At 36.1% G+C, this 27,952-nt stretch overlaps 4 protein-coding genes across 6 annotated transcripts; 2 read left to right on the top strand and 2 right to left on the bottom strand.

Annotated features, from left to right (window-relative positions):
* Window positions 1-358: 358 nt before the first annotated feature.
* Window positions 359-989, bottom strand: LOC109704462 (probable polygalacturonase). Its single transcript, XM_020225200.1, has 2 exons — window positions 872-989; window positions 359-764 (listed from the first exon to the last, which is right to left on the bottom strand). Exons 1-2 carry the CDS (start codon window positions 896-898, stop codon window positions 378-380), a joined length of 414 nt encoding a protein of 137 aa, XP_020080789.1. The 5' UTR covers window positions 899-989; the 3' UTR covers window positions 359-377.
* An 11,893-nt stretch (window positions 990-12,882) lies between these two features.
* Window positions 12,883-14,796, top strand: LOC109704459. 3 transcript variants are annotated; one of them, XR_002214386.1, is made up of 3 exons: window positions 12,883-13,232; window positions 13,981-14,355; window positions 14,470-14,796. XR_002214386.1 is itself a non-coding variant. In XM_020225197.1 (3 exons), exons 1-2 carry the CDS (start codon window positions 13,110-13,112, stop codon window positions 14,296-14,298), a joined length of 441 nt encoding a protein of 146 aa, XP_020080786.1. In that variant the 5' UTR covers window positions 12,884-13,109; the 3' UTR covers window positions 14,299-14,303; window positions 14,470-14,796. The 3 variants fall into 3 exon arrangements, 2 of the variants coding, with proteins under 2 accessions (XP_020080784.1, XP_020080786.1); XM_020225197.1 differs by having other exon boundaries at window positions 12,884-13,232; window positions 13,981-14,303; XM_020225195.1 differs by having other exon boundaries at window positions 13,981-14,796.
* Window positions 14,797-15,867: 1,071 nt separating this feature from the next.
* On the bottom strand, window positions 15,868-20,418 carry LOC109704460 (uncharacterized membrane protein YjcL-like). Its single transcript, XM_020225198.1, has 6 exons — window positions 20,089-20,418; window positions 19,164-19,390; window positions 17,592-17,702; window positions 17,006-17,164; window positions 16,661-16,902; window positions 15,868-16,405 (listed from the first exon to the last, which is right to left on the bottom strand). Exons 1-6 carry the CDS (start codon window positions 20,358-20,360, stop codon window positions 16,082-16,084), a joined length of 1,335 nt encoding a protein of 444 aa, XP_020080787.1. The 5' UTR covers window positions 20,361-20,418; the 3' UTR covers window positions 15,868-16,081.
* Window positions 20,419-22,224: 1,806 nt separating this feature from the next.
* On the top strand, window positions 22,225-26,619 carry LOC109704461 (the record flags this gene model as incomplete). Its single annotated transcript, XM_020225199.1, has 4 exons — window positions 22,225-22,835; window positions 25,239-25,364; window positions 25,625-25,716; window positions 26,536-26,619. Coding segments are annotated over exons 1-4 (804 nt in total), but the record flags the coding sequence as incomplete, so codon positions are not given.
* Window positions 26,620-27,952: the final 1,333 nt, after the last annotated feature.

Genomic DNA, 27,952 nt, shown 5'->3' with positions numbered 1-27,952 from the left:
AAATCGAAAATATCAAATTCTCTGTCCTTCCGGTAGTACATGTAGTAACTCTACGCATTTATTATTATTATTATTATTATTATTATTATTATAATGGCGTTAGTTAGATAGTACTTAAAGACTTTGTTTGGGATTGCTAGGAGATTGTTTAACGTGTGTTAAGAAACGACGATAGAAAAATATCCTGTTTATTTCCATAAGTAATATTGCGGTTAGTCGGTTACGATATATGTTGGTTACGATATATTTTCTGCAGTTTAATTAGAGAACGTAGAAGTATATCTCTATATATTTTTTCTTAACTCTATTCTGTCTAATAGCGTTAGATCCACCTCGAGACCAAACTAAGCCTTAATACAGAACAAACAAACATATGGTCAGAAGAGTTGGACAACCTGGGAGGCGAGGATGACGGCGTCGCGGTGGAGGAAGAGGGTGAAGGAGCTGGTGAGGTTGAACGGGCCCGTCAGCCACCGTCCGGCCGGCACGTACAGCATGCCCCCTCCCCGCCCGTCCGCCGAGTACTGGCTCAGGTTCCCCACCGCCGCCCGGAACGCCGCCGTGTTCGACGTCGCCCCGTCCCCCACTGCCCCGAACTCCGTCACCGCCGCCGAGTGCGCCCTGCAGCTCGTCGCCGACGCGTACCTCAGCCCCTTCACCGCCACCACCGCCGCCTGCCGCTCCCCCCCAGCTCTCGATCTGCGGGCCGCCGCGCATTCGGGGAGGAGGAGCGCGACGGCGGCCAGGAGGCACAGCGAAAGAAGCTGAGAAACGAAATTTATAATAATAATTAGTAAATAAGTGCTATACATATGCTATATGCTATATATAATAATAACACAAGTTCATAGAGAGAAAGAAAGAGAGGTACATAAAATTTGAGTGTTTGTAACTCCATTAATTGTTAGTGTGGAAGAGAAGAGAGAGAGAGAGAGAGAGAGGGGGAGAGTAGTACTAGAGTGAGAGTGGTTGAATTGGAGAGGGAGAGAGAAGAGTGGGGGGTATTTATAAAGGGAAATGGGGGAATTAATTATGCCACCAATCATATGTACAGTTATGGTACTTCAAATTTGAAAACTTGTATTACAAGCATAAAATAATATGATTTAATTTTAAATAATTTTAAATGGTATAAAGTAAGTTTTACTTAAACAGAAAAATTAGAGTCTCAGATAGAGTAATTTTTTTTTATTGTTTCTACTCTACTTGGTGGCCTTACTTTTGGCGGTTGCGGCGCGTGATGGCTTTTCCACAAAGGAAAAAAAATTTATTATTATTTTTAAAATTTTTCTTTCACTTTTTATATATTTTTTTATTACTGTGCTCTTTTCCTTCTATCGTAGTAGTCGTCTTTGTCCCGATGCACTCTTTTTTCCTATTATTCTTAAATTCTGTGGCACCCTCATCGCCATCATCGTTCGTGGCCACGATTTCCGCCGCAGTCTCATCTTTTCGATCCATGGGCCTCGCATCACCGCCATGGTGAAGGTGTGAGCTAGTTAGGAGAGGAGAATGCGGTATTGACGTGAGAACAGTGGAGGTTGAAGAGCGAGAGGAAGCGAGAGACGGAGAGGGTGGAAAAAAAAACAAACAGAGGAAGCGAGAGACGGAGAGGGTGGTAAAAAAACAAACATTAAGAGAGAGAAAGGAGAGGAAAAGAGGTATAAAAATATTTTGATCAATTTATTAAAAATTCAAAATCGGTAAATTTTTTATATCTAACATACTAATATGAAAATTTCTAAAAAATAAATAAGTAAATGGAATGACTATAATTTTCAAGCTATTGAGTTTCTTTCAAATAAACAGCAGTAAAAAAAATTTTTGGTTGAACTTCAGTTCAATATATTTATTTTAGCGAAAGTAAAGAGGATGAAATAATTTTTGACCGTAAATATCAATTTAACTAGCTTGATTTACTGTATCTTCGCCTTTGGTCTATACTTAATAAGGTCAATAACAAAATATTTGAAGAAAAGATTAAAAAAATATCGGTTCATCTCCCACATTTCTATCTTTTACATTATTTATTTTTTTTCCAAAAAATAGCAGAATCGAAAGAATTTCAGTTGTATAGTTATACAAACAAATAGTTAAAAATTGAAATAATTTTTGTATAAGCTCTCGCTCGTCTAAAAATCAACTTCAATCTGAACTTTACTTTCGGTAAAATATATAGACCATCAACTTAAATTTATTTTCAATATGTAATATACTTCCAAGCAAACAAATTAGTTCTGAAAAGTCCAACACGAGTCCGAGCAAATGCTGTCCTTTGCATATAAATAAAACTTCAGATCTACTAACACGTATTAATTTTATCTCCATCCAATAATTAATTAGATATTTTTTTAATATTAAAATTTAAAAATAACATATAATGATAAATTAGGACCTCTCAATGAGAAAAAAAAATTTAGAATGCACCAGTTATATTGCTGACATGACGTCTTCAACTAATAAAATTGTCTTTCTTAGATCCGCCCGTCCCATTATAATTAATAGAAAATTTTTATATTTTTATTATACTTTTTTTCTTAAGAATAAAAGTATAACTTATTTATTTATGATGATATGATATAAGTATTATACAACGGACTTCGTCTTCTTCTTCAACGGAACCTTATTGTGTAACTCCACACTTTTTTTTTTTCTTTTTTTTGCGCACTTGCAAGGAGGAGCCCGTGCATTATACAGTTAACTTATTAGTGATGATATGATGTAAGTATTATATAGCAAATTTTTTTTCTTCTTCAAGGGGATGTTATTGTGTAACTCCCCACTATTTTTATTTTATTTTATTTTATTTTATTTTATTTTTGTAACTTTGTTTTCACTTGCAAGGAGGAGCCCGTGCATTATGATCAATTCCTGTCGCCTAATGTCACGGGCGAATGCGTGCCCTCCTCCCGGCGCAATTCCCTCTCGTGAAAGCAACTACTCCAAATCAAGTGATTGATGATTGGACTTCTTTAGAAATTGTGTCTCCCAAATCAAACTGAGATTAAGTTTAAGATCTTTGCTAACTATTATCATTAGACTCGTCTCGCTAGTTTAGCTTCACCGACAACAGTCAACAGTACGAGAGTCTCGCTCTCTCCGCTGTATAATTTTGGCTCAGTCGAAACTCATCTTATACTTTCGGTTGATAATTGATTATGATACCAACTGTGACGCCTCTACTTCCCAAAGAGTCATCGATCCTAGAACTACTCCCCTCCTAACATGCTTAACTCTCTTAATCTTTTGAGCTGAGTCATTACCCAAAATGCTTAAGCCGGATTAAAAGTTTAGCCATATTATATTTTATATATAGGGTCTCACATTATATAATTTATCTGAGTTGAACTGAAATATTTTTAACAGTATCTGGCAATAGATACTATCTAATATTTTTAAGCGCTTAAAATATCGATATTTCAAAAACTGGAAAGAAAAAATAAAGAAAAAAAATCAAATACCACCCTATGGTTTTGCGCTTTCTCGCTTTAATATCTTGTAGTTTAAAATTGCAACAGTTTTGTAATTTTCTCTTTCTGTTATTTCTTTATTAATTTTTTTGTAAAGTATATATATATATATTTTAAAAGATAGGTAGTATGCTACTCACTTTGTTTATTTCATTTAGAAATAAACTTAGCTAGAAATGAGAATCAATTAGGATTCGAACTTGGGACCTCGGTTACTAATCACCAAATTTTTTGCCACTTGCACTAGGAACGGTTGGTTATTAAAGTGAATATTCGATAAATTATATGTGGGGTATCTGATTTTTTTTATATGTATGATTTAATGGATAATTAAGAGAGCCGCTGACGAAAAAAAATAAATAAATTATACAGTACTAAAATAATACACTTTAAATCATAGAGTAGTAAAGTGAGAAAACGCCAAACAGGGTGGTATTTAAAATTTACCAAAAAATAAAAAACAAATATTTACAAATTTTTTTTTGTATTTTATTTTTTTTTAGAATTTCTTTCGGCGATTCGGGCCGGTGAGGTGGGTCCCACCACCACTTACTCCTTGCAGTCACATGCGCACATTCTTAGTTAGGAAACACATAACTCCACTCCACACACACAAAAACACTAGAGTTAAAAAAAAATTAAAAAAAAAAAAGAAGCTANATTGTGGCATAAAAACAAGGGTAAACTTCAAATACCATCCTTGTGGTTTCGCACTTTCTCACTTTAGTACCTGTGGTTTAAAATGTATCAAGTTAGTATTCTGTGGTTTTATTTTTATCTTTTCGTCAGTTTCTCTATTAATATTTTTTTAAATTTTATACAAAAAAACTTCAGATACAATACTTAGATTTGTCGAATATTCAATTTAGTATCCTTTAGTTTTAACTTTGTCACTGATTTAATGAAAAAATTAGTAAAATCGATAATAAGAAAATAAAAATGAAACCATAGGACACTAAATTGATACACTATAAATCACAAGGTATTAGATATTAAAGTGAAAAAGTATGAAACCACAGGGATGTTATTTGAAGTTTTACCTGAAACAAAAAGTTCCCTAACTCGTCTCCCACCCCCAAAATCCCACTACATGTGTCGGCTGCGTGCACGCTTATGAAGTTTCCCACTCCCCCACTCTTGCATATAAAGTACTAGGTTAATTGCATACGGCTCTCTGTAAATATATCGGATCAAATAGCATTATAATAATTCGGCCCACTAGTAATAATAACTGTTAGAAACTTAGAATTAAACCATTAGTCCAAAATACTTAAGCCCTATTATTATATTACTAATGTCCATAGTCTCTTATATACCAAATATAATTCTATTCCCATCTAATGTGGGACTATTGAGACGTCATAAGCAGGTATATTTTGATAAAATTCAACTTTTCATATTTATTCTTGTAAAAAACCTATTGTTTTCAAATATACCCCTACTATTAGGATTCTTTAGAAAATTGTAGTTAATCATGAGTAAAATATTTAACCTTAGTTAGTGAATGAGTTAAATTAATTTTTTTATCCTTTTTATATTCTTGGATAAAATATTTTTTTGGACTATATTTCTTTATAATTCTAACAATTAGGACTTTTGGAGGGATATATTTGTAAGAGCAAAATTGTTATTTCACTTATATGCCGTTAAAAAATAAATAGTACTCTAACGGTAACAAACCAAATGAATATTACTAGACTTTTGTAGGGATAAAAATAAAAAGTTTAACTTTATAAAGATATATTTACTATTCGATATACTTACTAGGAGCTGTATGCAATTAACGTTAATATGTTTATATATATAGAGAGAGAACAGAGTATTTGATTAATTAAAATAATATTTTTGTTAAATAATATGAATTAATCATTTTTTTTTTCAAAATTTAAGCTATCAGATAATAATTTAACACTCTCCCTCTCACGTGCGTGTTTGCTATGCTTATTTTTTTATTAAACAATACGAAATAATTATTTTTCTCAAAAAATTTAAGCTATTGTACCCTTGATTATTTTCTCTTATTCCTTGAAGCAAACATCAAACACTATCTCTTGTGGGCAAAGAGACAAATCTTGTGGAGCCATTTTATCAAACCTTCCCAATTAATTCCCACCTTTGGGTGCATTCCATGTCATTACCCTCTCTCTCTCTCTCTCTCTCTCTCTCTCTCTCTCTCTCTCAATTATTTGCCCACATAATTATTCAGAATGTTTACTGTTGGTTCCAGATTTCCTATTTCAAATCACTGTTTAAATCATTTTTAGTTAGCCTTGTAACTACTCAGCCTGATACAACACGCATCTGACCAGTTGGTTCAGTCCAGATTTTCAAACAACAAAGAATATTCCAAGTATTCTATATTTTCTGTTGTCAATTTAGTTATACATAACGTGCTTTGAAGACCATTACATTGGAGATGAGTCTCTGATTATTAAGGTCCATCATCAAAAGCATAGAATTATGATCTCATTAAACTATTCTTGTAGTAGGAACATATTTATTGCGCAATTACATTGTTAAGAGCTGCATTAATTGCTCTTGGATCATGCAAAAAATAGTTCCATAGTGCTTCTTTGAAGATCCAAAAACTAACATTAATTGGTTTTCAAGTGCAATTTTACCAAATGATGATAACAAGTTGGCTGATATACTAGTCAATCCCCACTAACCCTAATGGTTCATCAATCCACTTAAAAAAAATCAAAAAAAATAGAAGCGCGCACTTATGAAGAGCACATTCATGTTGGCACACTAAAAGGGGTTGGTAGATAATTAATTTATACTCTATTCAAAGTATTTGATAAGATTAAAAAAAACTATAATGGTGGATTAAATAAATACGAGGTTTCATGGTAGCAAACCTTAACTCTAGTAATCTAAATTTATACCTGCGGGTACCTATGATTATCCATAAATTTGTGGGTATGTTGTACTAAATTTTTTTGCCCAAAATCTTAGGTAAACTGGTGGGTATAGATTATGAGTAATGTGGATACCTAGTCATACGGACACCGCATATTAAATTTTTAATAAACTTTAAAAAAAAAAAAGTTGAATCACCTTTGTATTTATCTATCTCCCAAAAATCCTTAAAACTAATTTCCCTAGTGTTTTTTTTTTCTGTATTATATTTGATCATTATGATGTTTTTAAAACCATAAGTTATATTTCGATCTATTTAAAAATAATATATATATATTATATAATATATATATATATATATAATATATCTATTATATATTATATAGTTAGTATATATAGGATAACTATATATATTATACTATCGTTTGAAAAAACAATATAAGCGAATCAGGAAATAAAAAAAAAAGCATTTTATTAGATAACCTTGTATACTTGTTGCCCACTGCTGGCGGGCATGATTAAAAAAAGGGAAAACTTCAAAAACCCGCTCGTGGTTTCGTAAGTTTCTTACTTTGCCCCCCTGTGGTTTAAAATGTATCAAATTGCCCCCCTGTGGTTTCGTTTTTTATCTTTTCGGTAACTTTTTCGTTAATATTTCATTAAATTATATACAAAAAACTTTAGATACCCATCTAGATTTATCAAATATTCACTTTAGTACCCTTTAATTTTAACTTTATCACTGATTTAAGAAAAAAAAATAATAAAATTGATAAGAAAAAGAGAAAAAAGAAACCACAGAAGGGGGCAAATTGATACATTTTAAACCATAGGGGAGCAAAGTGAGAAACTACGAAACCACAGGGAAGGTTTTTGAAGTTTTTCTTTAAAAAAATAATTATTTAAAAATTTATGAATAAATTTTATTTATATCTATATAATCTGTAAATATAATGATCTGTCCGCGGATTATCTAGCGTGTTCTCCTCAAAAAGGGGACCTTAATGTAGTGGCTACTATTTTATAAAGAAGTGGTTGTGACAATAATTAAAGCCTTTATGAGCATTGTCCTTAAGAGTAAACTATAGGAAAGTGTAATAAAGTAGTGAGAGCAATTATGGTTCTCCACTTAAGAGTAGCCAAATACAGCATGAACTATTGCAATTAAAAACAAGATAAGGGCTTAGGTAGGCACTTTAAAGAGTAATTATTATTAGTGTTAATTTCATACAGGTCATTACAAATATAGTGAATTACAAATATATTTCTACAAAATTCGACTTTCACTGATGTTTTCAAATATGTCTCTGTTATTAAGCTAACCATAGGTAAAATACTTAACTCTAATTAATTAATGAGATGAATTGACCATTTTACCTCTCTTTAATTAACAGTTAAGACTTTTAGAGAGACATATTTGTGATGACAAAAATATCATTTTACTTATAAAATAAACAATACTTTAACGGTAACAAACCAGAGGAATATATTTAAAAATATTAGGACTTTTATATGAACGATATATGCATGTTAAGTTTTGTAGGGATATATTTATAATTCACTATATTTGTAGCGACTTGTATGAAATTAACCCTTATTATATATATGTGCTCACCCACTAATTAATTATTTTTAAAAAGTAAAGAGCTAAGGATAAAGGTAATAAATGTTGTAGTGCACACTTAGTCATATTTATGAATTTAGAAGAAATACACTTTGAAGTTTAGCCGCACTGTGCTAGAAAATTACACACCAAAAGAGTGCAGATTAAATTTGACTCGTCTGATCGGTTTGAGTTGATACTTAAGGTACCGTTTGGTTCGGATATAAGCAAGAACTAGCTATTACAGGGATAGATACGAATATGGGGATAAGAAAAATAGTGTTTGGATGAAAATTGGGTTGTTCCCGTATAAAAAATGAAGGTGTTGGTGGGGATAACCGAGAACTACTATTCTCGGATAAAAAATTAACGTTTGGGTATAAAGGGGGGGATAACGGCCTATTCCTATCCCTATCTCCTAACCAAACGCTGCAATTATAAGAGTTTTACAGCGAGTTTGGATTTTCGATTTCTTTGGATGACCCGAGCCAGCTCGAGATTCTCACATTTGACCTGACTTGACCTGACCTGATCCGACCTGACTACGGTCATTTTATATTAGTTATTGACCTAAAATAGCATCGAAAATTTAGCGGTGTGCTGGGCCTAGAAATGGCTCTTTAATGTAAGCCCAAAAGAAGGCCCAGCTTGGCCACTGCTACTCGGGTTTTTAGCCCGACCCGTGTAGTATCGAGAGGTATCCAATATTATTGGAGGAATTCTACACTGTCACACTTGCACCACGTCATCAATAACAAGCCAATCACATTCATTCTTTTCAAACAAAAGTACAATAAAAATACTTTTTTACAATCATGATGGGACATATATTCTTAAAAGGATTAATTTGATTGGTTTGTTACGCCATGTCACTAATATACCCGTTGCATTCTAGAATTTTTCATATTATTGAGCCAATAGAAATTGAGTGTAAGCACATAGAAATATATTTTTCTTTTTTTTTTTTTTTTGGGTGGGATTATAAATGTCATATTTTAGCCTAACCAGTAGGGCTGTCAATGAATCGAACACAAGCGGGCTATGATGGGCTCATATTTGTTCGTTTATTAAATGCGCCAAGACAAACTGTCGCATTAAAATATCAAGCGAAAAATCAAGTTCATATTCGACTTGTTTATTAGTGAGCAGAATATAAGATGGCTCGCGAATAGTAAAATAGATTGTCTAACCCTACTACTGGGTGAAAAGTTGAAAAAAGAATTAAAAAATTAGAGATTTAATTTAATAATTGAGTTCACAAAATAAAAGTCTTTTTATATTTGGGTTGACCTAAAATCCGAATAGAAAAAACTTTTAATATCGAGCTAAACACGAGTGAGTTGGCTCTAATTCGTGTTCGACTTATTTATTAAACGAGTGATCGACCTAGAGCTCATTTGGAGCTAAATGCGAGCTGACTTGCAAACAACGAGCTGGATTGCTGGCCCTGTTAATCAGTACGATTTGTAGAATACATTATATATATGATTTATAAAAATACATAAAACATTCTTTTAAAATGTATTTTGGCTATGCGTCACATATTATTTCTGCAATCTAAACAAAATTTTAAGCTGAACCCTAGTTTGGAGCTTTCTTGAGAGAAAGAAATTAAAATGTTTCCAATAAGGTCCTAGAAAATTCATTTAAACTTATCCTTTCAATTACTTTTTTTTTGTAATTAATTATTTTAAAAGGCTTGAATTTAATAAAATTTGAAAGACGGTAAATTATTTACCGTCATTTCTTTTAAAAAAAACGATAAACAATTCACCAGTACTTTTTATTTTCGGTGTGAAATTTTAACAGCTATATAAAAATTCCAACAAATCAAATACAATGTGCAACGATAATAATCTTAAAATGAGAAATAATTCACAGCTTTTTAATTTTTTGTCTAGCCAAATAACATTTTGAAAGGGTTATTTGGCGAATTAAAATTTTTGTAAAGGTTATTTTAGAAAAAAGTCCACCAATGGAACATAACGGAACGGAACGGAACGGAACTCCCCGTGGTAACGCCGTAACGGTATCGTAGTTTTGGGGTTTCTTCGACACACACACACACAGCGAGAGAGAGCCCCTCTTCTTCTTCTTCGTCCTCGGAGAGGAAACCCTCAGACCTAGAGAGGGAGAGAGAGACGAATCATTGAGTAGTAGCGGTAGAGAGAGAGAGAGAGAGGGGGGGGTGGGGGGAGGAGGAGGAGGAGGAGGATGAAGGAGGTGGTGGTGAACGTATACGATGTCACCAACAGCGAATCGGAGAAGACGAACAACACCATTCTTCAGATCAACCGCGTCTTCAANAAGAAGGGTTTAGTAGACTGCGTCAAGGCATCTAGCTAAAAGTTAAATATTAACATAAAACAGATGTGCTATTCGTGAGTAACGTGGGTAAGTAAAGTATATAGGTCGGAATTTAATAGATAGGATGTGAGGGGAAACATGAGGGTGACAAAAACCGATGAGCTGGCTTTCATAACTTTTACGATGTAAAGAACCGTTAGCTATAAACGCTTTTATGTAGAAAAGTGGGTGAGGATTATGGCGGGATCTATAGAAACCAGAAGCAGGATGAATTTCGGAGGTCGAAACAGTAATGACAAACTTGAAATCTAATGACGTAATGTATTTAGAAAGTTTTCTTTTTTTGTTATTGTTACCGTATTTTATCCAGTTTCCTTCGAAGACGAGGTAGGTATCAGGTCTGGAACATTTCGTCAACAGTGTTTCTTTCTATCCCTTTGTATAAATAATCGATTTCTTTTAAGTTTAATCAATTCCCGGGTAATCTGTTTATTTGTCATTTTTTTTTCCGTGAATTTCGTAATAGAAGTTCGTTTTTAATGAAATGTTTTTGCTTTCCTCTTATACGTAATGGACCTTCGAATCCGTGTAGTTCGGAGAGCGTCTTTCGTAGTGTCTTTACTAACGTCAAAGATCTATCTTCCAGCATGCTCAAGGGTCCGGTAAGAGACGATTCAAGAGAGTTATAAACTAAATGGCACTTTTACCTTGTCGAACACAACGGTTCATGCTACCTGAGTGCTTTCCATATGTATCCTAAGAGAGAGTCACCTGTTGACTTTTGAGGTGATGGTATCAGCGTCATAGGTTTCCTGGTAAGAAGTAGAGGCATCTGGACGGTTATGTCTAATTGCTCTATACATGATTTTCATTAATTTTGAACCTTATAATGACGTACCATTTCATTTTTTGAAGTATTACGTACTTGTTAAGTTATTCCTGTGGCGAACTCTTGCATCTATTATCTTTAATTGTCAACTTTCATATGTCTAAATTTGTCAAAATCTACTTAAAAGTTGTCGTCATCAGTTCTAATATGTCAACTTATTCGATGTGTCGTACTGTTCTACTTTTTATTCAATTTTGTTATGTTTCCGTTTATGTTTTGTGACTATACTTTCCAGAAATTAACACCGGTATCGTGTTCATAAGTCGGAAAAATGGTTACGACATATATGGAAACAGACGTACTCACAGAAGTCAACAAAACGGAATCAACTCTTAACTCTACAAAGTACTGAGAGATACCAAAAAATCACAAAAGGGTATACCGGTATATGGTGACACTTTAGATGCTTGTTGTCTTAGTTGAAGGAGGGTGTCTTCTGAACAATTTAAACAATTGTGAAGAGAATGGTTGAAAATCTCGGAGATTTACGTTAGTAATGTTAGTGAAGGTACCTCTGTATCTCTTCAAGTAAAGTATTGAACAAAGATCGTTTAACAATGTTCAACGTCATACTAATCGAAAGGGTAGTTACCAGTTGGGACTATTGGTTGAACGTACGGTTGGCTAAAAGAAGAGTTGTAATAGTAAATGATGCATAGAGGTTTTCTTTTTCCGTGTCGCTCAAGAAAGGTATATTGGATTACTAATCGTCATCTTTAGTCGTACTATTATCTCATTTATTTACTCTCTGTTTAAACGTTCTTGTGTGTAGTTCTAAAGGTACACTGTGGGGTTATCAGGGTGCAGTGTACCTCGTCCCTATTATTAACCCATACATTCCTAATGCCTGAGATGATGACTATTGAGTCAAATTTGTAAAACCCGTTCACCAAACCCGGATCGCTCAATAATCACGATGGCTCTATCCGGCAGTGTAAACTTCCGATTTTTTTCTGGTATGACCACGTGTTTTGACGATGGCATCGTCCCAGATACCTCCCGTTTTACGTACGTCAGAGTAGGGGTGATGGCCTTTCCAACTGGTTTAGACGAAATCTTCTGTGACCTTTTGGAATCGTTGTGTTCACATGACGTAACTAGACGTTTAAAGTGCTATTTCATTGTCTTAAACATGTGACGTAACTAGAACCCGAGATGGGTATTGTCGTTTGTTTATAGAGTAAAAGGAGTTGGTGATTGTTTTAAAGGGTAGTGTTATACAGGGTTTGAAGCTGAAATAAACGGGAATTTTTGCGTGTTTTTCTTGATCCATACATCTAGCCAAGGTTGATTAGAGTTTAAAGTGACATGTGTTCACTTTAAACTACTTTAAGGGATAGACACCGGGATAATTTAGATATGATATAACTAGACTTAAGTAAAGTTGGTTTTTAGTATGTAAAAAGGTTAAGGTTGGTGTATAGGAAGGTTTTTTTAGGTTAATTAACGAGAATTTTGTGCGTCTTACTTCGCTCTTATGTGGTGAGCCGAGATTGGGTAGTGCTTATAATGCCTTTTTTGACCTTAAATTACTTCTCTTGGTTAAAAACCTGGATAAAGCCCTGTTAATGATATGACGTAACTAGACACAAAGTGGTTTTGTCGTGTTGCTTTGGGAGTAAACTTGGTTTTTAGCGCATTAAGAGTAGTGTTTCGCAGGGTTTTAAGGTGATTAGCGGGATTTTGTTTGCGTGTTTAGGCGATGTTGGTTAGAATTTAGCACGTTGTTTTCACTACATGCCCTGTATATATTCTCCTGTCTTGATCAGTTTACCATTGTTGAAGTTCCTATTAGAAAAGTTATTTGCTGCCACCTATCTTGTACTATTAGAGTATGCTTTTGAAGTCGCAGAGTTTGTGATTAGATGAGCACTTATTACCAAGCCTATAGGGTAACTGTGAAAGGTTATTCATTTCTATTCCCGTTTGGTATTTTCGCTGTTCTCTTATATTTGTTAGTTAGATAAAAGTGTACTCTATGCTGCTGGGAAATTGTTTTACTGTTTATAACGTCAGGTGTTGCGACATCACAGGTTGGGTTAATCGGTTTGCCAATGCTGGTGATGCGGCAATGGAGGTGGCGGAAACTACAGCGACAAAGGTTGGTTTGAAATTCAGCTTCTTTGATTTCTGAATTATTTTGGCTCACCCTTCCCTTTTTTTGTTTTCTGCTGTATCATAATTAGCGTCTATCCTACGTAGTTTGTGAACTGGAATTTTCACATAGATATAATTGATTGTGTGATGGAGATTGACTCGTCAATAACATAGGCTCTTGGAAAAAAAATTCAGTAACAGATACTCATGTCCCACTGTATGCTCATGACACCGACCTTGGTGCCAATTATGCATCAGTTGCTACATGATACAACAAATTTCATCAAATGCTGTTGATATATATATATATATATATATATATATCTTACTATGTTAATACTAAGCATCCGCCCTCTCATTTTTGAGTTTTGAGTCTTTTAAGAGGCCGGGACTTTCGAGTTTGAACTACGCGCTTGGGTTTTTCTCATGTAACTAACTGTTTATTGGAATTATCTAGCTTGGTCTGAACTCAGGACCCGCTGTTCTAATACTAGAAAAAAAAAAAATGTAGGTGTTCCAAAAGCTTAAGCTGATAGAGAAGGCACTTTTTTTTTAATTTTTTACTCATAAATATTGGTCTTACATACTTCCAGCTCAAAATTTTCAGAAAATTGATCCATTTTTAGGCATCCAAGGAACAAATTTATCACACATTGTGCTTCATGCATCATGTAATCGAAAATTGCTGCTTCAATTTATTTGAGCTAGCAATTCATGGAAATCCTTTTCTTTTTTCTCTATTTTGAGTGCAGTTTAGACAAGCCAAAGAAGAAATTCTAAATGCCGGCAAGGTGGCCTACAGATTCTTCACTGGTTCATCCTCAAACACTACACCAGTGACAGAAGAGAACCCTAGCAATTCAAATAGCACGGACCCACTTTTCGCTGGTACGTGGTTCAAAAATCTCATTAATGCCGGCGACAAGCCGCCAAATAGTATCGTAGGGTCCCCAGAAGATTCCGATTATGAAGAATCCGAAGATGAAGAAGAAACACCAGAGGAGCAGAATCTCATCGAACAAGCACAAATCGGAACGAAGCACGAATTCCGAGATTCATCAGCTCTGTGATTTGCGTGAGTAGTGATTTTAGTACTAATCAAACCAAGTATTAATGACTTGAACAGAGTGAGTACAAATGTAATTTGAGAAATGCTGAAGCTCAAAGTTATTAATACCGGCGAGCTGGTTCGACATATGTTCATTTATTTTCTCAATAATCTTTCTATGTGGGACTAACAGGGTTACGACGGATAAGCACGAACGAGATACAGCGAATCGAACGCTGCGATGCTCTTTTCGGGGCTTCCTTCGACAAACCATTCCCAGGAGCAGAATCAATTTTCTCTCATGTTGGTGATGGTGCTTAATTTTCTTGTTTTTGTATTAATTTTGTTCTTAAGATGATATTTATGAGGGGGGGGGAGTATTTTTTTTGTTTGGATTGCTAATGTTGTTGGCTTTGGGCATTACCTGGAAGAGTTGTGTTTGAGAGGAGCTGAGATGTAAAACCTTGTAAAAAGGATAATTGAACATTATTTATTTTTCTCTCATAGCAAGTTTGAGCTCTCTCTCTCTCTCTCTCTCTCTCTCTCTCTCTCTCTCTTCTTCTTCTTTTTTTTTTTTTTTTTTTTTTTTTTTTTTTTTTGTCTTTTCTGTTCTTCTTTCAGCTAGTTAAGATTAAAACACCCTCGGATTTAAAGAGTGAAATTATTTTTGTCGTCGATGGCTTAGTTTACAAGCTTATTATTTATGGATTTATTTATTTTTAAGTTGTATGTGAACAAAGAAGCAAAATATCAATGGGAAAAAGAAACATATCGTGTGTCCCTTGAGATTTGAGTCGTCGAGTTGCTTCCGAAGCTGGGAGTGGTGCATTTCATTTATTCATTTATTCGCTTGCTTGGTGTTAATCTCTTGGAGCGTTCCAAGAAGTTGCGTCGGAGTCTTTACGAGTTGGTAGATCCATGAACGATCCCCCTAACAGGTGTCACTAATTGGCTATTAGTCCATTTCATAATATAGTACTGCTCTAGAGCCTTCCTATACGTCAGGCAGCATTTGGTAGATCCATGATCGATCCCTCTAANTTTTTTTTTGGATTTTTAGACTATAAGCAATAAGCATGTAATTTTACATAAAAGTTATTAGAAATGCTGGTTAAAAGTAGTAGGGTATATATTCAACTCATTTTGACATAAAAAATAATTAAAAATAGTTTAATAGAAACTTTTAATGAGCCTATTGCAGAGAATTATTTTATTTTTTTTTAACCATTTAACCGGTGTTTTTTTAATAAAAAATTAGATTTTGTCTAAGATAAGAGATTTATTAAAAGTATTGTAGAAATTGGAGAGAAAATATAATTTAGTGATATCTATGGGAAAAGAAAATAGTATAAGGTAGAAAAATAAAAATAAACTTAAAATACAGTGTACAGTGTAGTAGAATATAATTAAGCCATTTTATTTTTCCAATACACTGGAGTTTAAATTAAATCACTCTTTTTCTGAAAGCGCGAGCAGAGGATCGAACCTCCGACCTCTTGATCAGGACCCTCCCATACCAACCAACTACTGTAGCATAGATGATGACATAGCAATTCAAGGGTAATATAGTAATTTCAAGTTGAAACAAAGCGAAAAAGAAAAACAAAATCTTATACTTTTACGCAAGTTAGACATCAACATTACATGTTCGTTTGAAGATTATCCTATAGCGCAGTTGGTAGGTATCTCGAATACTGATTAGGCAGTGTAAGTTTTATGCACAAATAAGCTATGGCATTACATTGCAAGATGATATATCAATAGGAATGCACAAAATTTCTATTTGCAACCAAACTCGCAAACCATTAAATATGTCTCAGAACGAACAATCCAAAGCCTATTCCCAGAAACGTCGCGATGGCGATTCCGAAGATGCCTGCGAGGATACCGGGAATGATCATGGAACTCCAGCCTTTCGCGGTCGCCATTGCACAAGCTGTCGTCGGGCCGCCGATGTTGGCATTTGAAGCTATGAGAAGTAACTTGAGATCGAACCGAAGGAGCCGTCCGACTCCTAGGATCACTATAAGATGGACCAGCACTTGCACCGACGCGAATAAGAAGATGCTCGGCGCCGTCGTGAGCGCGTTTGAAATGCTACCGTTTGCTCCCACCACCGCGAAGAACACCTGTTACGTTACACATGAGCAAATATAAGTTAACTAAAATCACTTCGCGATTCCGATGTAGACATTATGCTTTCCACTTTTGCAGTTCATAGTGTGTGCGCATCAGTGTTTGCGCATGTATGCTCGATTGTGTGTATATGTACTCGTGCAGTACGAGTGTGCAGCGTCTGCATACGTGCGCCTTTCACTTGATTGTGTATGTGCGCGTGCATGGACATGCGCAGAGAATAAGTCGGTGACGAGAGGAATCTTTACCTGCATAAGAATCAAAGCCATGGCCTCACCGGCAGGGGCGAGGGCTCCGATCTGTGAAGGAAACAAGATCGCCATGGCGACCACAATAGCCGTAACGCAGGGGAGAATCCCTCCCTGAGTGCCCAACTTATTAGTTATATATGCAGCTACTTTGCAGATTGCGAAGGATACAGCGATCGCCGTAGCGCTTTCTAGTACAGGTAACTTGTTTTCTCTCTTAGATTCAGAATCCAGTTGAACACCTGCTCAAGTGTTCATAGCATCTATCAAATTACAAGTTCACGACTTCTGCGATACGAAGTAATGCGACAGAATCATTTTTGATCCTAACTGTTGAAACACGACGGAAATTGAGCAAAGTTGTAGCTTCTGGTGGTACTTTAGATGCTAAAGCAAAAAGTAATGTGAAATATACTGCGCAGATGACGTTGTCGACAGCCACCCCTGCCGCTAAAACTGATGGAGAAACGCCAAGAGCTTCTGAGACGGCAACGAAATTGACGGCTAGAATAAAAAAAAGAAAGAGGATGCAACCGAATTAGTCGATTTGAGATCACCAAAATGTGGCATATTTACAGCATCGCAAGTGACTGAATACAATCGTACTCGCTCAGATAAATGTTCTAACCAAAATCAACAAATTTCAGATCTAAAATTTCAGTAAATTCCGGTCAGCAACAAGAGTCTGAAGTCAGTTTCAGTTAATTTGTCTGAAAGTAGGAATGCCTTGTACAGATTTTCTGGAAAGAATGATGTGAATAGAACCAAATTTTTTGATGTTTGATCTTTTATTTTACAGGTAATCAATTCAATCTTCAATATTCAAGTATGTATAAGTGAATTGGTTGCGTATTTCTAACAGCTCGAGCTTTTGGAATTAATGGTTAGCGCCAACAATCCGACAATAATAACAGAAAAGTTTTGATCTTACTTCCTCCGATGTAACTACTCATGAGTGCTGCTGCAATCTTCCAACTGTCTTGTCCTAGCGATCTCATCGGTATCAATAAATACGCGACGACCGTGCCGATTATCGTTGCAACTGTCATATGAAGGATCAAATTTCAGACATTGATGAAATAGAACTCCAAAAATTTGTGATCAACATAAAATGCTTGAAACGAAGGGAAATCATTGAAAACTAACATAAAATGCGGAAAATAAGTAATCAATTGCCATCTCAAAGAGTTCCTACTAAATCATTGAAAACTCACATGCTCAATGAAAAGCTAATGGAATAGAGCCCAGTTACAGCCTCTGTAATCTTTATTAATTTGTTCTGCGTGTTTTCTCGTAAACCACTTAAGATTAACTATTCTATTTCATCCTTTTTTTCTTTATTTATTTGTTGTTTGGCCTTGCTGTAAGTATAGTGTTGTTTCACAAAGTACCGTGAATGGCTTCCGAGGTTAGGGGTCGATCCTGCAAAATGACTTGCTTCAGACCAGCTAGTATGTGACTTAATTCACTCACAAGCATTCGCATCGCGGCCCTAGCTTCGTTTTAAGGGCACAACTGAAAGAAGAACTTACTCTATTGACATAATATTTATTCGTATTGCTACTAGCATTGAGATTTAGTTTGGTAATGCGGTGGCTAAAAGTACCATTTTTATACTCTAAAATATCCAAAAAGTCTAAAAGTGCTTACGATTATTCCTTCCTCTATGCTTTAAAATTGCGGTTGCAATCGTCATTGGAGAAGCATATAGCCACATGTTTATGGATCGTAAGCACTAATCAACCGTCCCCAAAATACATGCTAATAGGAAGGGCGCATCCGTCGAACGTAAGGGCTCAACTACAGCCATGGTTTCGACCGGACTTAATCCACCTAAACGTTAGGTCTATTATTGGGCCTATTGCAGTTATATCTATTATGGATTGCAGCCCCGTTCAACTTATTAGCTCACCTAACTCCAACTTATTAGACTTAGTTTGGTTTTGTGACCCATCTAACATAATTAGATAAAATGAAGTTGGGATAAAAGTATATACGAATATGCTTTTGCGTTCTATGGTGGGATTGTAGAAAATATATCATAACCAACTCATCGCGATATGCGGAAGCGGAACGCAATATTACGTACGAAAAGAAGCAGGGTATTTTTCCATCGTACTTTCTCACCACACATAACGCAATCTCCCCGCAATCCCAAACAAAGCCTTACTCTCCTAGGCCTGTTATGATGGGGCAGAAAGTTAGACCAATTTTAGTCAATAATAAAAAGCCAACAATCTTCTCCCGTGGCGGTTGCAACCGCAATTTTATAGTGTAAATAAAGGAAAGATTAAAAGCGCTTGTAAAATTTTTGAATCTTTTATATAGTATAAAAATGATGCTTTTAGTCTTCTACCATTCACCAAAGTAGAAGCTCTAAGCTTTTGCGATTTTAAATTACTCTACAGGATGTAACTAGTACAACAGCTAAAAGCAGAAGTAGAACCAAATAGACACTAGTGTTTGCGACCATCCATGCATAGTACCCTATCGAAAGTTTTACCCGATCCGATCAGAAAGGCCAAGAGCATGGCTCCGGTGGACCGGACCACCCGGCGAAGGTCGGCATTGAAGAGGAGCAACGGTACGGCCAACGGCAGCAAATACTCCAACACCACTCCGTATGCTGGAGCGTCGGCGGGGATGATCCCAGCACTGCTGGCTGCCAGGCCCACCAGCGTGCTCACCAGCGCGCCACTCAATGTGCTCCCCAGCTTGGTCCTCTCCGACCTACTCAGAAACCCCAGAAAAGAAGGATGGTGTTATTAACAGAGCCAAGAGCTAATTTTAAATCATTTTTCTGAATGACAAAAAAGTGCTCATTCATAAGTGCTGCTCAATTAAGAAGCTTAGAAAATCCTAAGAAAACATTCAAACATGATAAATTTCACTGTAGGTTGTTAGCTATCTATATTGGCTAAAATATGTTCAATTTTCTATCCATAATAACACACCCAAAAGACTAATAAGTTGAGTGAGGTTTCGATCTACAAAACACCTAATGGCAACAGGCTCAATAATAGACTTAAAAGGTCACGTGTGTTGAATCAGGTCGAAATTTGCGAACATTGTAGTTGAGCCCTTAAGTGCGATGGATGCACCGTTTTTATTAGCACATATTTTTGTAATAGTTGGTTAGTGCTTACGATCCACATAGACCCTTTTTTTAAGAACAATATGTGAATTCAAATTCTCCATACTTGCTTAGTGAGCGCCTAATTATAGACGATGTAGTTTGACTGCAATAAGACCTGCTCCACAAATTGAGAAAGTCTACGATATCATACTTGCACCACATCAGTAATAAGTCAATCGTATATCTCATTCAAAGGGGACAATTTCAGTGATTGTGAATGCCACGTCAGCAATATAATTAATGCATTCTAAATATTTTCTGACAAATTTGGGAGAGAGGGGAAAAGGAGGACCATATCCCGAAGGCGGCGGCGGCGAAGGCGGCGGCCCACGTGCCCCATTGGTCGTGGGGGGAGATGAGCGGAGTAGCGAAGGCGCTGGCGGCGGCGGAGGAGGAGGAGGACACCGGCCGGATACGGTTCCGGCGAGCGGCGGCGCCGGCGGTGGCGGAGGAGGAGCGGTTCGGGGGGGTGAACCGGACCGGGAGGTGGACCGGAGCGGCGGCGAACCGGACCGGGGCGAAATGAAAGAGGAGTGGGGAGGAGGAGGAGAAGGAGGAGGCCATGGCCGTGCACCAGCTGGCTCAGGAAGGAAAGCGAAAAAGCAGCCGGACATCTCGTCGTTTTCGGTGGTGCTGCAGTGAGCCGGCGACACGTGGACACCAGCTTTTGTTTTTTTTTTTTGCTAAATTACATAAAACCCCACATCAAAATTCGATTTTTCACTCTTCCTTCCTGTCATTTAAAAATCTACACTTTATCTCCTTACAAAATAAAAAATATTCAATTTGCCCATGCCGTTAGTAATTCGTTAGGATTCCGTTTATAAAATATTACTATATATTTTTTATACCAAAAATATCCTCAGCCTTCTCTCCTGTGAATATGGTGAGGGGCAAAATGATGAGGGGCAAAATGATTATTTTGTCACTACAGTTCACACTGTATCCCAGTGGACATTTTTCATTTTACAAGGAGGTAAAGTGTAGGTTTTTAAATGATAGGAGAAGAAAGTGAAAAATCGAGTTTTGATAGTAGGATTTTCTGCAATTTAGCCCCTTTTTTTTTTTCTCTCCCTCCCCCGTTATAGATTTTAGGATAAACTTCAAATACCCTTTGTGGTTTTACAGTTTCTCACTTTAATATCCTATAGTTTAAAGTGTATCAAGCTAGTACCATGTGATTTCATTTTTCTTATTTCTTCTATAAGAGAAAAAAATAATTTTTTAATATATTTTTTTTAATCATTTTGAAGAATATTTTTGGTATAAATTATAAGACATGAACGAAATAGTGAATTAAATTCTGACGGAGTGGGACTAAATGCAACAACTTAAAATTTTGAAAAAATAAAATACAAATTTTTTAAAAAGTTAGAAAAGAGAAAAAAAATAAATATTTACACGAAAATTTCTGTAATTTAGTCAAATTTAAAATTTAAAGACTAAAATGTCATTCTCCTTATAGTTTTAGGACTGAAAGAGTAATTTACTTTGTACTCTGAGCAACACTAGCCGTACAAGTTGGATATAAGGTTTACATCTGTATGCTTATATTGATTTATATTTTTTTTAGGATTAATTTCATTTAGATTCATACTAATCTAGTAAATTATAAATATACTTTTATGAATTTCAACTTTTATATATTATCTTTGCAAAAGTCCTTACGTTTTCAAATATATCTCTACTGTTAAAATCCGTTATTAAAAATTAGTTAACCAATCATAGGTAAAATACTTAACCCTAATTAGTTAATGAGCTGAATTGACATTTTTATCTCTCTTTAATTAACAGTTGAAACTTTTCGATGGACATATTTGTGATGACAAAAAGACCATTTCAGTTGTAAAATAACAGTACTTTAACAGTTGCAAACCAGAAGAACATATTTGAAAATATTAGGACTTTTGTAGAAACAATATATGAAAATTGAACTTTGCATAAATATATTTGTAATTTACTATATTTGACAGGATCGGTACGGAATTAACTTTTTTTTTTTTTTTTTTAACTTATCATATTAAAATTGTTTTTACTAAAAAATCTAGTTAAATTTTTTTTTTTTGCTCAATTCTTTATTTTGAGAGGTAGGTAGCACGTTATTCACTACATTTATTTTATTTAAAAATAAACATAGTTAGAAATGTGAATGAATTAGAATTCAAACTTGGGAGCTCGAATACCGACCATTAAATTTTTTGCCACTTACTCTAGCAACAGTAAGGTTTTTTTTTTTTTTTTTTTTTTTTTTGTGTCAATTCTTACATTTAGAAAAGTAAGATTCACACCTGCAGTAGAACGTAGCTCGCAACGTGGCGATGTTTGTCAGCTATTCCAGGTGTCGATAGGATCTCCACTCCCACAACCCCGCAACCACACAACCACACGCGCCCGCGCAATCGCACACGTACTCACCATTCGCCAACCCCCCCCCCCCTCTCTCTTTTCCCCAATTTTCCAATTTAAAATCCCCACACACTGCGCAGTAGTTTCTTCTTCGCAATAGAAAATTCCCATTACATTGCATAATTACATTCATGGTTTCCTTAGCCTCGTCTCCTCCTCTCCCCTCCTCCTCTCGCCTCCGCCTCCGCTGCTGCGAAGACACCCTCGGCCTCCGCCGCCGCCGACCCCCGCTCTCCGCCGCCGCCGTCGCCGCGGAGTTGCAGCTGCTGGAGCGATCGGCGGCGGCGCTCTCGGCGGCGGCGGCGGCGATGGCGCCGGCGCCGCCGAGGCCGCGGCGGATCGTGCTGGTGCGGCACGGGCAGAGCGAGGGGAACGTCGACGAGGCGGCGTACGCGCGCGTCCCGGACCCGCGCATCGGGCTCACGGCCCAGGGCTGGCGCGACGCCGACGAGTGCGGCCGCCGCATCCGCCGCCTCGTCGAGAGCGGCGGCGCCGGCGACGATTGGAGGGTCTACTTCTACGTCTCCCCCTACCGCCGCACGCTCGAGACGCTCTGCGGCATCGGCCGCTCCTTCGAGCCCCTGCGCATCGCCGGCATCCGCGAGGAGCCCCGCCTCCGCGAGCAGGACTTCGGTGAGATCCCCCCCCCTCTCTTCTCCCCCCTTTCCCCCAATTCTAGTTCATATTGTTCTAAATTTTCAAGTCACAAAACATAAACAAATTGATTGAGACCCTGTTTGGATCCTGTTTGGATGTCGGAATAAGTCATTCGGTAATATCGTATTTGATATAAGAATTTTTTTTTACCGTAATTGTAATTGTTTGGATGTCGGAATAAGTAGTCCTGTGGTATCCTATTCACTACGAGCATTTTTTATTGTAATTGTTTGGATGTCGGAATAAGTCATCTTGTGGTATCCTATTCACTATGAGCATTTTTCATTGTAATTGTTTGGATGTCGGAATAAGTCATCTTGTGGTATCCTATTCACTACGAGGAATTTTCATTGTAATTGTTTGGATGTCGGAATAAGTCATCCTGTGGTATCCTATTCGGTACGAGGATTTTCTAATGTAATTGGAAACCAGGAGCGCGGTCAAATGTATAGAATGATATACCATACTCAACTTTCAAATCATTTTGGCACTGTTTGAAAGTCTGCGGATAACTCATTCGCTATAAGGATTTTCTAGAAACGAGTTTGATTTTTGCCCATTGAAAGGTCTTGATATCATCAAGATTTAATAGAATAGCATATTTCACTTACTACGACGTGATTTATCTTATTCGAAAAAATGACTTGAAGGCTGAATATAGTATCTAATTTTAGACGTTTGATCGCACTCCGCCTCTGCTAAATAGATCATGGAGATATACCAAACAAGATATTCATTCATCCAAACTCGGCCTTTTCGGAGTAAGATAAGTCATTTCGTAGGTAAAATATGTTTTCCTACCAAGTTATAGATGTCAAGGTCTTTCAAGGAGGAAAATTAATTCATTCTGGAGCTTATTTTGCATTTAGCCCCCTCAAAAATATTCTTTTTGCAGATAATTCTATCAAAATTATGAATGCAGAAATGACACTATAGTGTGCTTGTAGGCGCCATGCAAAATATTTTTAGTGAACACGGTGATTCACTCGCCGGGTTTAGAACGCCATGATTTGTTTATCGCGTTTAGTTAAATATATAATGTACTTCTAAAATTTGAATCAATGTCTCTTCTTCTCCATACACTATTCTAAACACAGTGCATGAATCACCGTGTTCACTTAAAATATTTTGCATGATGCCTATGTGCACAATATAGGGTCATTTCTGCATTTATAATTTTTATAAGATTATTTGTAAAGTAAACTTTTTAAAGGGATAAATGCAAAACATAAACGCTCTTATTCTCACGTCCCAAAAAAGGCTTTAAGTTCAAATCTAGATGATTCACTGATTTGTAATTCCGTTAATTCAAGTACTTGGTGTTGCGGAATTTCTGTTTGGAATGAATGGATTGAGATTGTTCGAGTTTCGTACTTGGTCACATAGACTCATAAAGGGATTGGAGAGAAGAATTTCTTTTTTTTTTTGTACTTTTTTTTTTGATTGTGAGAAATGCAAATTATGAAAAATCCCAACACTCAATGCCGTTGAAATATCTTATACTTCTGATATCATACCAACAAACTGTTGTCAACAAAGGATTTTAATGAAGTCTGATAGAAATTTCCGTCTAAGACGGTGTATTTCGACGATTCCGAACGTGGTCTTAGTAGCAATTTTGTTAAATTCAATGGCATTAGAGACTTGCGTACTGTAGTAGCTAGTAAAGTCAATTAATTTTAATGAAATCGTCGACCTCATATGACTGAACTTAAATTGAATTGATTGAAGAGGATATTGTTGAGGGTGTCCCATGCCCCCCTTGCATATTTAAGTCCCCTGGTGGCATCGGCCGTGAATCAACTAATGCCGACAAGCGTATGTAGCGATAATCCTTGTTCCGATGAACGCTCAAAACCTATTTTCTTTAAATAGCAAAGTAGTTATAAAGTTCAAGATTTGATAATATATATATAATAAGCAAATAAAGTACTAGTACCAAAAATAATAAATATTTCAATGCCATTATGCTTTGATAGATGGGTTTTTTTTTAAAAGACGAAACAGCATTTGGCATAGGCATGGCAACGCACTGCGCGTATCGCGCGACAAATTTTCAGCAGCGATCCATTGCGAGACACTTAATTCCTTGCTATTTAGTAAGCACATGTTTTAACTAAATCGCTTATATCTACTAAAATGCATTAAATTGTGATTTATTGCTGTATGTCATTGTGCGGTCACATTGCATCCACACGAGGCGCACATAGCAGTGCAGCATTAATGCCAGGGCATGTATTCCTGTAGATCTGAGAAGAATCGCTAATTGTTTAAGAATTTCGCATTACAGAAAGCCTAATGACTTTTTCAGATAATCTGTTACTCTTCCCGCCTCTCTTACTAAGAGTTGCTGCTCTCTGCCCCTGTAAATGTGATATAGAAATTTTCAAGACAGGGAGAAGATGCGAGTCGAGAAAGAAACCCGGCTCAGCGAAGTGGTCGTTTTTTTTAAGCCGTTTTCCCAAATGGAGAATCGGCTGCTGACGTATATCGACCAGATAACAGGTAATCAAAGCTTTTTAATAAACCACGGACCTATCTACGCGTGCACGATATTCGTATTCGTTCTCTAAGCACACTTGACCTGTTCTCTAAGAGTATAGCTTCATATTTATGGCAGTGTTATCGCTACAGCTTTAATGGGAGACCCTTAAAGCAATATCTGATATAGGTCGGCGTTCAGCCACCTGGCAAATCAGATCACGGCGAACATGAACATCGTTATCCGTATCGCATGGATTGACCTAAGAGTTTTCTTGATAGAGGTGGTACAAGTTGGACCGGGAGCAGTTCGAGGGTTGAAATAATCTTCCGCATATGGTGGAATGTTGGTTATGCAAACAGGGAATGGCGGCAGGTAAGCCATTTCCCTGCTTATATGGAATTTGATCCGATTTTTATTGCCTTTGGTTTCTCGATATTTTTGGCCAGGGATTGCAGAAAACTCTCTGTAAATAAACAGCTAGCATTTCATTAACAGCATCAGTCTTTTCTTCTTGTTGTTAGGAGTTGGAAACATGTAATTTTCCTGTTAAATTTGTCTTGGTTGCATTTAATGTGTAAGCATGATATTTCCTCCGAAAGGAGTCGACCCTACTATCCCATGTATACTACCTGGGCTTTGATAATATCATATAATATTTACACATGAATTCTTGGTTGGTCTATTAATATGACCCGTTGATGCACATTCAATCTGAAAGCAGCTAATCCTAGGCAGAGAAGTCCCTTTTCTGCTCTGCTTCAGCACTCGTTGGCTTTTACGGAAGTTCCTTTCTGAACTTCAGCATGCTGCACTTCGTTTCCCGCAGCTTCATGTGTGCAATTAACTTATCTTTATGGTTGTACCGCGATTTTTTCCATTAAACAATAGATAGTAAGTGTCCATGGGTGCTTACGAGCATAAGGGAACAGTAACTACAGGTTAGTTAAGTTCAGTGCAACATGCTAAATCTGTGTATTGTGTTTTTCGAATGTTCTGATCTCTTCAGGTCTTTAAACATTTTTATTCGTTCTTATTCTTAGTCTTTTTTGATTTGTTTTAGTTTTCATTAGAATGAGACCTGTGATTAGTGTAGGAAACTGATTACTGCAATGTAAGGATGGATAAGATTAAGTTGAATAAGGAAGTACAATGTGTTAAATCCCTACATATGATCCTTTTCTATGATTACAGCTACAGCCCCTTCTTGTGCATCATACCGTCGAGGAGCTTAGAGCATTTGTTTCACTGAAGAAATGTTATAAGATCAAGATGTTGGTATGATACCTCACTTATTGAGAATTTTTGGCTTTTTAGATTTTGCAATGGAAAAGCGTGCTGGACGGTGGAATTACTCGATTTACATTTAGCTGGCCCCGAACTTTATAAAGTAAAGAAAAATTAAGCACAATACATCAACGCCCCAAATTTTCGTTAGTTTTTTCTTAAAAATGAAACTAGTTAAAAGTTCACGAAGTTTCTTTCTAATTTTAATAAAGTTCTGAGTGATAAATCTAGTTGGCCAAAGTCTTCAGGAGGGTCAGGCATACTTTTCCCTTACTGCCATTCTTGTAAAGATACGACTAAATGCAGCGCCCCGATAGCGGAAGCATCTCGAGGATCAGGGATGCAACTGCCTGTACGAGCTTAAGTATGACCTGGCATCAATTACTTGACATACTTGTGTAATATATGTTTATAAAACGATTCATATTTAAACATATATATTAACTGTAACTCAAGTTTAATGACATTCTAGTTATAATTCAATAGTGTCAATTTGAAATCGATTTTGTTCAAATTGACCTCAAATCTTGTTCAGATTCTCAAAAAGTCTTTGAGAAATTGTTTTCTACTTTCGATCCACTTTTTGCTTGAATTTTTTGGGTTTTTAACTAATGCTTTGGATTTTTCTCCTAAACGTATCTATAACTTTTATTTTTTCCCGTGACTGTATTATTGATGTTCCCGCAGGCAAAAGACGAGAAACGGCGACTGAATTACATATTCATAGACATGGGGCAATCCTCTTCACACATTTTGGTTATGAAATTTCGACTTAAATTAGGAAAAATAAAAATGTAAAATAGTTTCCTCAACAGTACAATTATCTGCTTAAAGCTTGAAGCTAGTGTGGGCACAGTAGTTGTGGTAATACATGCGTGTATAGAGATAGTGTGGGGAAAAGGGCTTTTTGAATAGTTTATATATCTATTTTTTATAAAAAGTTTCCTTTTCTATTTAATTTCCCCCTTTTCTTTTTGTTCTGTTAATCAAACAGATCTTGTTTGTGTTGAATGTTTAATATGTGTTTACCTTGTTCAATACTAAAGAGTGGAGGGAGGGTAAATAGAGGGTAACTTTTTCGTGATAGGGGCATATTAACTAATATATCTCTGAGAAGTTTCAAAAACTTTCTGATTTATCTATTTTAGAAGGCTGATATTATAATACTTACTCTTTTAACGTTCGCAAGTTATTCAAACATACTCTAAAGTTATAATTTTTATTAGTAAATGTTAAAAGTAGTATTATTTGTATAAAATACTAATTTTGCCCTTCTAAATATATCATTCTGCATTACCATTTTTTTTTTTATTTGTCGCTATTG

This window comes from Ananas comosus, unplaced genomic scaffold (genome assembly GCF_001540865.1).
Source record: "Ananas comosus cultivar F153 unplaced genomic scaffold, ASM154086v1, whole genome shotgun sequence".
NCBI classification, from domain to species: domain Eukaryota; kingdom Viridiplantae; phylum Streptophyta; class Magnoliopsida; order Poales; family Bromeliaceae; genus Ananas; species Ananas comosus.
The sequence above is the reverse complement of the archived record's forward strand: the minus strand, read 5'-3'. Positions and strand labels throughout refer to the sequence as shown.